General features: G+C 38.2%; 1 protein-coding gene across 2 annotated transcripts; it reads left to right on the top strand.

Moving 5' to 3' along the window:
• The first annotated feature begins 826 nt into the window (after window positions 1-826).
• On the top strand, window positions 827-12,853 carry LGI1 (leucine rich glioma inactivated 1). Of its 2 annotated transcripts, none has more exons than XM_009820998.2 (8): window positions 827-1,046; window positions 1,426-1,497; window positions 5,438-5,509; window positions 5,613-5,684; window positions 9,896-9,967; window positions 11,208-11,377; window positions 11,787-11,951; window positions 12,036-12,853. In XM_009820998.2, exons 1-8 carry the CDS (start codon window positions 856-858, stop codon window positions 12,851-12,853), a joined length of 1,632 nt encoding a protein of 543 aa, XP_009819300.1. In that variant the 5' UTR covers window positions 827-855. The 2 variants fall into 2 exon arrangements, with proteins under 2 accessions (XP_009819300.1, XP_059677227.1); XM_059821244.1 differs by having other exon boundaries at window positions 12,799-12,818.
• Window positions 12,854-13,356: the final 503 nt, after the last annotated feature.

Here is a 13,356-nt window from a genome sequence, read left to right as displayed (position 1 = left end):
TTCAACCAGCTCAGAAAACATGTAACACATAAGAATGATTCTTTTTCTAACCAAAAAAAAAAAAAAAAAAAAAAGGCAGTTGGTGTCTTTTTTGCATGAGAAGATATTTTGTTTAGGAATGACAGTTGTACGCATTCTCTCATACATTGTAATATTTTCCGTGTGTGGCAGCTTGTTTTTCAGTGGTACAAATATGTGCAATAAGGGCTAAGGATAAAAATTAATCTAACAGCTTTTGCAGCAATGCTTTTGATGGTTTCACTCGATTCCATTTTCCTGTGGATACTGTCGTTAGTTCTGCTGCTTGCAATATGTGAAGCATAATTCTCAAAGGTTCACGAGGTTGTAGGGACCCAGTAAGCGATGACTGATTTCTCCCCCCACACACATACACTCCACCCCACACCCACTCACCCACCCACCAGCAAAACATAATGCTGTACTATTTTTGGTAACAGGGGAAGGGCCTCCCTATGAAAACAGAAAGCAGTGTATTTTTCAGTTACATCACTTTGCAATCTAATGCTGTGTTGTGCTCAGTGTTTTTGTGGTGATGCAAGTCTTTTTTTTTTTTTTTTTCTTCTCCCTTCAGCCGGTTGGATTTTCCCCATCTTACAGCACCTCGCAGGTCTCTTCTCTGAGCAGTACGTTGCCTGAGTGAGTGGAAACATACAGATCAGCTGCAGGTTTCTGTCTACAAAAACAGAGTGAAAAAGAAAGAAAAGGGTTGGGAAAGCAGAGACAAATACTGACCTGGACTTATAGAAAGAAAGACATCCAATGGCTGAATAAAGAACCCCTGTTCATGTTTTGGGATATTCTTTCAACTGGCTGGAACGAGAGCGGATCAAAAGAATGGGAAATGCCAGCAGACCCTTTAGAAGAATTGCTTATTTCTTATGCCTTTTATCTGTGCTTTTGCTGACTGAAGGGAAGAAACCAGTGAAGCCAAAATGTCCTGCCTGGTGTACTTGTACCAAAGATAATGCTTTATGTGAAAATGCCAGATCTATTCCTCGCAGCGTTCCGCCTGATGTTATCTCACTGTAAGGGCTGTAAGCATTTGGTTATTTAATTTATGATTTAAAATGAACTAGGATGTGTGGTGTTTTCAGTGCATACAGAAGGATGCTTGCTGCAGGGAGTACCTCCAGCATTCAGAATCATCAGCTAATGTGTTAAAATTGTGCTGCATCCTTGAATCCTGATTTTTACATCTCTTTCATCTGTCTGTCTGTCTGTGTGTGTGCACACATACCATTTTATACCTTCTTCTATACTACATGAAACCTGTAACATTCATTTTTATGGTTTTTATTTTTTTTTACTTGTACAAATAAATTTCTCTGTGATGACCAGATCAGTATTATAACCATGGATATATAAGACTACATTAATATAAGGTTGTTTTTTTCTTCTTTCCAGATCCTTTGTGAGATCTGCTTTTACTAAAATCCCAGAAGGGAGTTTTTTGCTCACACCATCTCTGCAGCTTCTGTGAGAAATATTTATATGATACCATTTTTGTTATGAAATGTATATATGTCCATAAATATTTTAGAAAGGGTCTTAGTATGAATTTTGTAAGAAGCAAGAGAAGATTCATTAGATGATGAAATACAAGACTTTTTAGCAATTTGAAAGATAGTGCATGTTTCATTTTTTCAAAGTGTATCTACTTAGTATTTTACAAGGCTATCTGTTGTCAGTGCTACTTTGAATGATTACATGCTGAAGCTTTTGGTGACAGAACGTATGCTATCTTCATCATACTTTAATTAACATTACAGTAGGGACTTGAGCATTGCAACAACTATTCATGTTTCTTTTCTGCAGTCCTGGGGCCTGATCCCAATATAAAGCTGCCCATTTGCAACTCCCATCGACTGCGAGCTCAGAACCCCTCAGATCAGGCCCTTCATTGCAGTGGGACAGGTCCTGAAGTCCCTTTTTAGGTAAAATTGCTATTGACTTCTGTGGAAGTTTAGTCACTTCAGTGGGAGTTTTGCCTTCATAGTGCCTGGATTTGACCCTATTTGTTATTTCATGTTCTTCGAAAAAAACCACAAAAGTAATGAAGATCTTCTTTCAATTAAAAAATTTAAGCAGTTACTGCAAAATGAAATACTACGATGAGGTATATGCAGGGAGAGAATATTTTGGGATGTTTAAATATTAGATGCATTTCTATATAGGATTTTTACAGGCTCACAGGCTTTCCTAGAAATGTGGGCGCACGATTATATAATTGTGAGCTATACAGAGGTAGAGGGGGTGTAACCTGAACTGTTTATAGTGGATGTGCTGCCAGCCTGACACACACCCAGATTTGTCTCAGAAATCTGGCAAGACAGACTCCACGATGTGATCAAAATCAAAATCAGATGTCTGTCCCAGACTGACTTCCCATGCACTCTAGAGGTGGTCAGAGGTGTAATGCTGATGTGCTGGAGCCCTACGGCTGTTAGATTAAACTGCTGGTGCACCGATAGCTGAAGCCCTGACCCTAGCTGTACTCTGCTACCTCAAGTGGAGCTGATAAGGAGGTGCAGACGTACTGTACAATTTTGGATACAGTGTAAATAGGTAAATGCAGTTACTATGGAAACCTAAATGCTTTTCCATGGTGCTTTATTCCTGAGAAGCTTTTCCCAGGTGGTCACAGATCACAAAAGGGGCACGTTTCACATCATTCCTGGGATGGGCCTTTCAAAGGAAAGAAAAAAAGAAATAGCAGCTTTGGTGGAGCTTGTATCTGAAGAGAGTGAATAAGACATCATCTCTCTTGGCTACGATATGCCACCTACACTTAGTGGTCCCACTGCCAGGGGAGGCAGAATTGGGTAGGGTGGAGTAGGACAAAGTCTTTTCATTTTGAGTTATTACAGTGGGGTCTGTGTCTCTGGCAGTGGCTTTTGGCGTTTTAGTAATGGTAATAATTTGCATGATCTGCTGTATACTTTACTGAAACGCATGTTCTAAGCTGCTTCTAATCAATGCTGCAACGAAAGCTCCGGCCCCAGAAAAGCAGGTTTTGTTCCATTATGGGCTTCGATGAGAGATCTGTTAAAATGGTGCAAACAATCCACAGACTACTTACTTCTGCTACCTAGCATTTCTAAAAATACTGCTGAACACTTCTCCAGATATATTTCTAACATGGTAGCCAAGCTGCTTGCCATCTTTGGAAAGTCAGGCTGCTGATCTAAGGCAAATGACTGCTTAAACACAGACCATAGGAGCAGGATTGTATCTGTGGGGCCAATACTCCGGTTTGTAAGTGGGAAAGAAGAATTTCCACCTTTGGCAGAAGATAGCAAGAGAAATAAGAATATGGAAAACTCAGGTTAATTAAAAATTAAAGTAAGTTTTAGCTTTGCATGATTATAGCTGTGTTGGTAGGTTTAATTTAGCCAACAGCAAAGATTTAGCAACCTATACATTATTTTTACATAACAGTCTCCAGCATTGCATTTTTAGAGTCCAGATGTAACTTGGTATCTCCAGTATGCCAGTCACACATTTCTAAGAGTGGAATATATCTGCTGCTATTATGATTTGCTTCTATTTTTACTGCAGTAGCGGTAATGGTCTCTGGGAAAGTCATGGTCGTCTTGTGCTAAACACTACTCCTAAGTCCCAGGCCAGGAGAGCTTTTCTTCTTGAATAGTATGGATGGTATGTTCTGCGGTCTTCACGGGGCAACAAAAATACAAAGGACCCACACAGCTACAGTGAAGTGCCAGCAGAAGTGTTCCCTAAATGTCGAGAAAATCTCCTGCTCTCCTCTCCAGCACTCGTAACTCTGTGTATCAGCAACGTGCTGAGGGTGCCCTTATAAACTGATGACACGAAAGCCCATAGAAAGAAGGGAGGTAATCATGGCACCAGGATCCGTACCTGCAAGCAGTGTACAGTTCCTGCTAAGCAATATAGTCCCTGGCCACAGTGCAGTATCTTCAGCCTCTGTCCTCAGAAATAGCTAGCTGGTGGGTCACAGATCAAGCAAATCTGGTGTTCGAGGTCAGAGAGCGGGAGAAAAGCCACTTTGTGCATCAAATACATATGATGCAGCTGTTGGGGGGAGGTATGAGATGGGAGGCAAATGAGCTCACCATGTGCAAGACCTATGCTATAAGCCTGGCAATCTCTAAAATACCTGTACTATTAAAAGAGACACCACCCTGTTCTTTAAATTACAAGGAGAGTGGAGTGCAGAAAAGGAAAAATTATCCAGTGAAATCATATCAGAAAAGCAAAATCAGTTGCAAGCAGCAGATCTACTAAATTGGTCTTCTGGTTCAGAGATTTTACAAAAATACTTATTTCCTCTAAGAAAGAGAAGTGTTCATTGTTTCTAACAAAAAGGAAGAATTTCCTGCTTATGTTTTTCATACATATATAGGAACATATTTAAAGTGGAAGAAGCACAATCTGCAATAGTCAAGTGAGAAAATAAATCAACAGCGATTTATTCTTAACGCAAACTTCAAAATAAGATATTAACTCATTAAGTGTATTAATTCATACTTGGAACTCTTGAATTCCTGAATGCCTAAGGATGTCATACTGTAAATCTCTTTATCCATCAGGTCCAACTGAATAAAATATAGATGTGCATCTAGTATTCCACTGGGGTAAAGTTCATTGTATTTGACAATGCCTCACCATATTAAGGGTGTGGCAGTCCAGAGCTGAATTAAAATGGACAAATGCAAACATGCCTGATAAGCATAAATAAAGATGGAAAAATCTATGTTAGTCCACTTTTAATGCTTACAAAATTACATAAAATTGAATGCATTGCTGGTATTTTTACTGCTAGATGGATGAAAAATATATGCACACCCTAAGAGCTATCTCCAGCAGGTATAATGTGGTCTTAAAAATAGTTCTGATTTGAACACTGACTAAATTAAGAGATTTTCCATTTTTTTTTTCTCAGTAACTTCTCAGGTCAAATACACTCACAAGTTTAACTTGTAAGTTCAGGGATTTTCCTGCCTGTCAGTGGTGCAAATTCAACCTGCTCTCTGGCTAACAATCTGGATACTTTCCCTATGTTGTCATCAAAAGTAAGTGTTCTTCAAGACAATTTAGACCTCTGTAGTACTTGAACATTTCATTGTTGTCCAAGTATGTCTCCAGTGGCACTTGTACAATCCCATTGTTTTACTTGGCATGATAAACCCACGTTTACATCCCACAGAAGTCAATGGAATTTTATCAGATGGCCCCAGTATGCAAAGCAAGGATTTGTTGGGTCCTTCCCTTTGCACCAGACTGTGGTGCCTTACGATCCTGTAGTGCTTGCACAGACAAAACCATGAAACCAATGAAACCAGGCAGTGGAAATTGGGCCTACCATGGCTTGCTGAACCCTTTTCTAAAGATGCTAATAACCTAATGGTCTTTTGTTTTGCATCTCTTTACACAGGTTGTTTACATCCAACACTTTTGATGTTATTAGTGATGATGCTTTCATGGGCCTTCCTCATCTAGAATATTTGTGAGTGGACAAAAATATATTTCCTGGCATTATTGAATAGAGTGGGTGGGCTTCCAAGTTCCAGGCATTGCTTTGACCAGAATGACTTTACGACCCGTTACAGGTTCATAGAGAACAACAGCATTAAGTCAATTTCAAGAAATACTTTCAGAGGACTGAAATCTTTAATTCACCTGTAAGTAAAGTGGTTGAATATATATGAATATAAGTGCTTAGTATATTTAATATAGTAACTGAACCACTGTGTTGTTTAATTTCGCGTTTTGATATATAGCTGTTCACATTTGTTTAAGCCATATTAATAGTAATTTAATTAGAATGTTAATCTTTGTGTTTCCACCAAAGACTTCCAAACTGTGGTATGCATAGAAGGCCAAGACCCAAACAGCTTCCAAGCAGTACATGTTTGGCAGTCGCTCCCCAGTTTTCTCTGCTTAGAGCACTGGGGATTTCCAGCTGAGCATGTAGGAGCAGGGAGAAAGCAGGATGGATCGGGAAGCTTGGCACTGACGAGTTGAGTCCCAGTTTGGGACTTGGAGAGGAGGAAGGTGGGAGCTGTGGTCAGCACTCAGGTGCCACAGTGGTGAGAGGCTGAGGGGTGGACACACACTTCTCCGCAGGTACCCCAGTCTGGTGTGGATCCAGGAGAATATTACGGCCATTCCTGGGACCAGCCATCACTGTCTGTACCCATGTCCACTTCAGCCAGTACCCATACCCAGCAGAATTTGACCAAATCGAATTTGAAAATTCCCACCCTAAACAATTTTAAATAGAAGAGTTGCAACAAGACGCACTTCTGAGGACTTACTGATCCACTTCTTCGACTTAACTTTAGGGCATATCAGCCTTTAGACTTCAACACGATTGGCTTCGGAGCCTTGGATTGCACCCTGTCCTCTCCTGCATGCAAGCCAGAGCATCCCACGGTCAGGATCTGTCACGCACTGACACCGGGGCCTGCTTAACATTCCTCATGTTGCTGCTCAGCCCTTCAGCTATACTGGAAAGATGGCGAGACCCTTGCCCTCTGACATGCTGCAGCCCCCTTGCTGTGTTAACCGAGAGGGGAAATTAGTAAAAGGCACTCTGGATTGCTAATGTGGCTGTCAGGAGCAAACCGCTTCCCATGCTCACACCAGCAGAGGCGTTTCTCACGCTGTGCTCACCAGGTGAAACACACACTGGCAACAAATACCTGGAACATTTCACTGCAAACACAAGAGGAGCATCCTCATGCTTTGAGCTAGCAAGACAGTTTTTAGACAGGCTTTTGTCTCTTATCTTACATCAATTTTAGCAATAATTTTATTTTAGCAAGTGATAAATTTATTAAAAATACAATATGTACTGTAAGAAAACATAAAAAACCCCAAAAAGAATGTAAGAGAAGGAGGCTAAAACATCTGGGGTGTGCCTGACATGGGTTTATACCCAGCTCTGAGCATTTGCATTCTGAAGCATATATTTTGGGGTGTGTGTCATAGGCAGGGGAGTGGATTCTGACCTTTTGGCCTTAACACAATAACCTCCAAGAGGGTTTTGAAGCAGGGTCATTTAACTTTTACTTTCATGTATTTTGACACAGGAGAGAAAGCAAAGGTTCAATTTTAAATAGTTAATGCATAAATATAATAGTTGGATTGCAATTCACCACATCCTTCACCACATCATAGTAAATGTATCATAAAACACTTTACTCTTCCTTTTTTGGTCAGAACAAACAAGACTCACAGCTGGCTGAAACCAAGCCTACTGTAACTACTCATGTATATAAAGTTACTTATAGAATGGCTCTAGGTCTGAGGAAGAGGAAGGAGAAAGGAGAGGGAAAAAGGTATATAAACAGGCTATGCACATCCCATAAAAATCCATATTAAAGGTATAGGCATAATGATAGTATTGTTAAAAAAGGCAGACAATTGGATAAGTCTGGTAACTGGGACCCTATCTTCAAAATATTTATGCACATGAATGGGTCCAGTACATTATTTATCATATTCATTTACTTATTTAGTAGCTGTTGCTGCCAGTCACTGCATTGCATTTCTAACACAGAGGAAGGCACAGTTTCTTCTCCACGGAGCACAGGGTCCAAGAGTAACGTCTTGCCTGTTATGTTGGTTTCTGGGGATGCTTCAGCAGTTTCATAAGAGAAAACATATGCAAAAGATAGAACCACATTTGGGGAGCCTCTGTTGTTTGCGTGTGGTTGCATGCATATTTTTGGGACATAGATTTGTGCATCATGCTGCTATTGCACATGGAGTGCTATTCATTAAGACAATGAGAAATTTGCAGAAAATAACTGCAAAGGCAGGTCCATTAACCACAGAATGTGACTAGTTTAATCTGCTTGCAGAACCGCTCCCCACCCTTTGGGGAAAATTGCACATACAAGTTAAGAATAATCATTTGGCACCCTGAGGCATTTCTCATTTAAGAAACAGGAGAGTACTTGTGTACATAAAATATATTAAAAAGAATTATAGTACATAAGCATACAAATGAGTTCCGTGAAGTTAGAGATGAACTTTGTTCTATTTATTCTGTTTGCTTCCTTTTCACAACATAACTTTTGCAATGCAGTAAGCTATCCAAACATTTGTATTTTTATAATGCAATTAACTTTGATAATTACAGTGTGTCCTTATTGTAAAATAGAGCCATCTAGTATTTATCACTATGCAACACAATTCATGTTGTGCTTGGAGAAGATTTAAGAAAAGGAAAATTAAAGAAAAATAGCATTTTTTTACTAATTTAATGTCAAAACCTTACAGTTAGGGTTGGAAAATAATTTCTATTCACAATATATAATTTTGATTGCATTTCTTTCAGAACTGCGACCATAAATTTAACTGCTTTTTTGATTCAACTTTTACTCTCTTATTAGAAACCAAATACCATGTACAGCACCATCTAGGCAAGGCAGTGTTTTTTAATATATAAGTATGCTTTTAACAGTGCAATATAAAATGCATAATTTTCATCCAAAAATTGGCAAATGCGTAAACCTTTTGTAAATTTTTTCTGTCAGTCATAATCCCATTGCAGTGGCGAACCGCTGGTACTTCCAAGCACATCATCCCTTTGAGTTTGCTATAGTCCAGGTCATAAAGAATAAATAGGGCATTAAACCTGCCTCAGCTTGCAAGTCTACTTCGCTTTCTCCATATGAGTTACCTGACTTTTAAAGAATTGCTCTTGAGTGTAAAATTTAGCATAAGTGAAGCACATGATACATACACCAGTGTTACAATCAGATGTACTTTGAAAATGGTGGAAGTCAGAATGGACCAATGGCATCATCTCGTATTTACTATTCCTGATAAGGCAAACACTTAATTTTAAATGAGGCAGTAGACATATTACATCTGGGCCTGTTCTTGAATTTGAGTATATGCCTAAGTGGCTTTGCTTGGCTAGAGAAATTGTAGTTAAAAAATAATTCTTATGTTTACAAGTCAAAACAGAAGAGGTTCTAAGTCTTACTGGCTACAGATTCTAATGAACCTGTAGATTCTAAAATCATTCTAACTAGAATGATTTCTTTCCGTTTTCATTTCTTCTCATAAGTAGTAAATAATTTTGTTAATCAAAAGAGGCATAAGCTATACCCTACAACATTACTCTTCTCCTGTCATGCCCTCTGACATCTCAGAGAACCCAGACCTTTGGTGGACTCACACAGACGTGTCTGACTGAATTGTAATATATTATTGCTTGTTCAAAGCCTGCCTGCATTTCCTTGTCACTTTTACTAGCTAGAATACTCGCTTAATTTAAGGGAGCTTTCCCAACATTAAAAATTGGGAGTTAATGGCGGTTTTTTGCTGGTCTCACACATACATACTGACACACACACGCATTCCAGGAAGGAAATTGATGCTGATCAGCAATTTCTTGTCTACTACTGCATATTTCCAAAAACTATGAGCTAAGCCAAAGTCCAATGAAATGAAACCTATTGTTGTTTTGCTCCCAGAAGAGATATAAGAAAGTGGGGAAGTTGCAGTAGTATGAACACCATTGGTATTGGTATCTCATAAGGAAGACATCAGTAGATCCAATCATGACTAATTGTTTTAAAATAATGGTGTTGGCAAAACACCAGAGGTGATTGCACTTTTTACCCTGCTAAGTGAAATATTGTAAATGCTGCAAGGCTGCTGAGGAGTCAGAAAGCAGAAGGAGGCATGCCATTTTAGTGGGAGAAAGAGTCACAAAGTAAATGAGCTATTCTTAAAAGCAATCTTTTAGACCTAAGTGCTGGAGAATACCAGGGTTCTTTACCTTAAGAAAAAAACGCCACACAGTATTACACCTTGCAAAAATGTGTGATTTCTTAAACTAGTGCTGATACTGAAGTGTCTTCTTTTACAGGAGTCTCGCAAATAATAATCTCCAATCGCTTCCAAAAGACATATTCAAAGGCTTGGATTCTTTAACAAATGTGTAAGAAAGCAATTAATTAATCTATTAATTATACTAAAAATATAAAGACATTATTTTAGAGGACATTCCGAGTAACTGTTCAAACTGATAGCCAGTAATGGGATCTTATTACTGGGTAGATTCTACCGAATATGGGTAGGCTTGGTTTTTGTCTACTGTTGTTGATAATTTGCTTTAGTTTTGAATATTCCACCAGTTATGAAGATAAGTAATACTGTTAGTGGTTATGTAAGAGAGCTGCATGTTCATTAAGACTTAGCGACTAAGAAGGAAATATCGTTAAGGATGCATGAGAGAGTGTGGCATGAGGGGAGGGTGGGAGATATTTAATGGAGTAACGTTTCTATGTGCAAACAATTTCTGGGAAGGCTATCTTTTATCACAAAAGCATGTGCTAGTAAGTACCATATCCCATACTAAATCTAATTGCAACCAAACCAAAACATGAACTTGTTTAAATATATAACTTAAATACCAGTAAAAATACAAAATACAGATAAACAGATAAATCCTATAGTCGCTTCACTCAAATATGTCCTGTTTACAACACACCAAATTCTGGTTCACCTGATTTGGGATAATGAACGCAGAACATCCTTTCCCTGCTCCCTGTATTAACAAGGTAGGCTGAATTCATAGTGTAGAGCTGCAGCAGTAAGTTGTGGAGATGGTCAGTGTCTCTGGTAGCATTACTTGGCATGACTGATCATGGCCAGGTGGTTACACAGTCTGGTCCTGGCTCTTGCCCATTCCTGTACATACAATCTGAAAGCTGACCAAAGACAGCTGTAAAAGACTTGAACAGAACTCCTAAGGCCCTAAATGAGTATATCTAAAAGAGACAGCAAATACTGACTGGCTGACCCTAAGTCTACATTAATTCTGATTTTGTTATCTAGAATGCTGTTATTGAGAAAGGCTAATCCAAAAGAAACAACCTCCCAAAATAGGGGCCAACAGTTTGGTAGGCTTTTGTGTACCCATAAACTTGGGGAAATCAACAAAAATTTCCTACTGATTATCAAGTTAAGTTCTCCTTGATTTCCTTAGTAGAATTAACTCTCTGTGGGTTCTGGTACATAGATTTAACTATGGGTCAGGACAAATTAAGCCCGGAAGGCATCAATTGAGAATAAGCAAGAGGGCACATATTTAACAAGAGCCCAGTTTGTTGTTGTCCTGCAAGGAGGAATACCATCAGCTGACTACTTATTTTCAATGCATGATTTATTTGTTGTAGAGATCTTAGAGGCAATGCATTTAATTGTGACTGCAAACTGAAGTGGTTAGTGGAATGGCTGGGCAGCACCAATGCAACAGTTGAAGACATTTACTGTGAAAGCCCACCAGAATATAAGAAGCGCAAAATCAATAGCCTCTCTCCAAAAGAATTTGATTGCATTATTACAGGTAATGTGCTTCAAATTATTTAATCTTGTTAAATTAAAGTCAAAGCTATATATTTTTTTATTCTAGGGTTCATTTTTGCAGGAAGTCTGCATACACTAAAATCAATATGAATTCTGTGCAGGTATAAGTGTGACATGCAAATCACTTGGGAGTGGGGTCTTATATTGCAGGTTGTACTCAGACTTTAATATGCTATATAAGGATTTGGAGAACTGGGACATAAACCAGCATCTCTTTTAATTGAGAAAGATTGAAAAACAAGTTGCAGTGCTTCTTTATCAACAGGAAAATTGGACTAGTGATGAAATACTGTAATTTGTAATAAATTGGTATCTGTTAAGCAGATGTTTTTTCAGTACAGTATGGAAAGTATCTCTGTAAATATTATATGTTGTGTGCACTTTTACAGAATTTGAAGTTTATCAGTCCCTGCCATACCAATCTCTGTCAGTAGATACTTTCTCATACATGAATGACGAACACGTGGTTATTGCTCAGCCTTTTACTGGAAAATGCATCTTTCTTGAATGGGACCATGTAGAAGTGATGTTCAGAAATTATGACAACATTACAGGTATGAACACTGCTCAACAAATAACATTACAACAGTTGATCCAAAACATAGTGCTAACCCTGTCTTTTACTTTTGTTTTTATAGGTACTTCAACTGTTGTGTGTAAACCTATAGTTATTGAGAGTCAGCTGTATGTCATTGTCGCACAGCTGTTTGGAGGCTCCCACATATATAAAAGAGATATTTTTGCTAATAAGTTTATAAAAATTCAAGATATTGAGATCCTTAAAATCCGAAAACCCAATGACATTGAAACTTTCAGGATTGCTGAAGACTGGTATTTTGTTGTTGCAGACAGTTCAAAAGCTGGTTTCACCACGGTTTACAAATGGAATGGGAATGGATTTTATTCCCATCAGTCTCTGCACGCCTGGTACAGAGATACTGATGTCGAGTATCTTGAAATATCCGGCAAACCACATTTAATTCTGTCAAGTAGTTCCCAAAGACCTGTAATATATCAATGGAACAAAGGAACAAATGAATTTGTTAAGCGTTTTGATATCCAAGATATGGAAGATGCATATGCAGTGAAACATTTCAAAGTGAAAGAGGATGTATACATTTGCTTAACAAGATTTATTGGGGACTCTAAAGTAATGAAATGGGGTGGTTCAGCATTTCTGGATTTACAAAGGATGCCATCCCGAGGGTCAATGGTATTCCAACCGCTTCAGATAAGTAATTATCAATATGCCATTCTTGGAAGTGATTATTCTTTCACTCAAGTCTATTATTGGGATGCTGAAAAGGCAAAATTCGTGAAGTTTCAAGAATTAAACGTACAGGCACCAAGATCTTTCATACATGTCTCCATCGATAAACGAGATTTTCTCTTTGCTTCAAGTTTTAAGGGAACTACATTGATTTATAAACATGTCATAGTTGACTTAAGCGCATGACACTCATAATTCTGAGATTACATCAGACTTTCTACCATAAGTGGACAAAATGAACTAAATGCATGATGACTCTCTTATCTTACTTCCAAATGAATGCCTTTAAAAGTTGAGATTGCTAGAACAAAGTATTACTAGTATCTTCATCTTTAATTGTCAAGTCTAGTGGTGTTGGAAGTTGCATTTTTTAACAAAAAGAAATTAACTGTTCTTTGCATCCGCAATATGTAAATACGTGTGCAACTGCATCTGTTGCTATAAAGAATATTAAGATGTACTTTTCCATTTATTTATTCACCTGTTTGAAACAACTGCCAAATAAAATGTTTACATTTTGTGTCTTTCACATTCCAGATATTATTTGCAGGTGATACTTTTTATTTGTGTATATATTATACACATATAAAATAAACACAAGAACGCATATTGCCCAGTGCAGTGTTGTGCTGCATGGAAGATGCACAATATCAAAGATCAGGTGGGTTTTACATAGAACAAGAAGTTCT

The sequence above is a fragment of the Gavia stellata genome, chromosome 9 (genome assembly GCF_030936135.1).
Source record: "Gavia stellata isolate bGavSte3 chromosome 9, bGavSte3.hap2, whole genome shotgun sequence".
NCBI lineage: Eukaryota > Metazoa > Chordata > Aves > Gaviiformes > Gaviidae > Gavia > Gavia stellata.
This window is presented reverse-complemented; position numbering and strand designations above follow the sequence as displayed.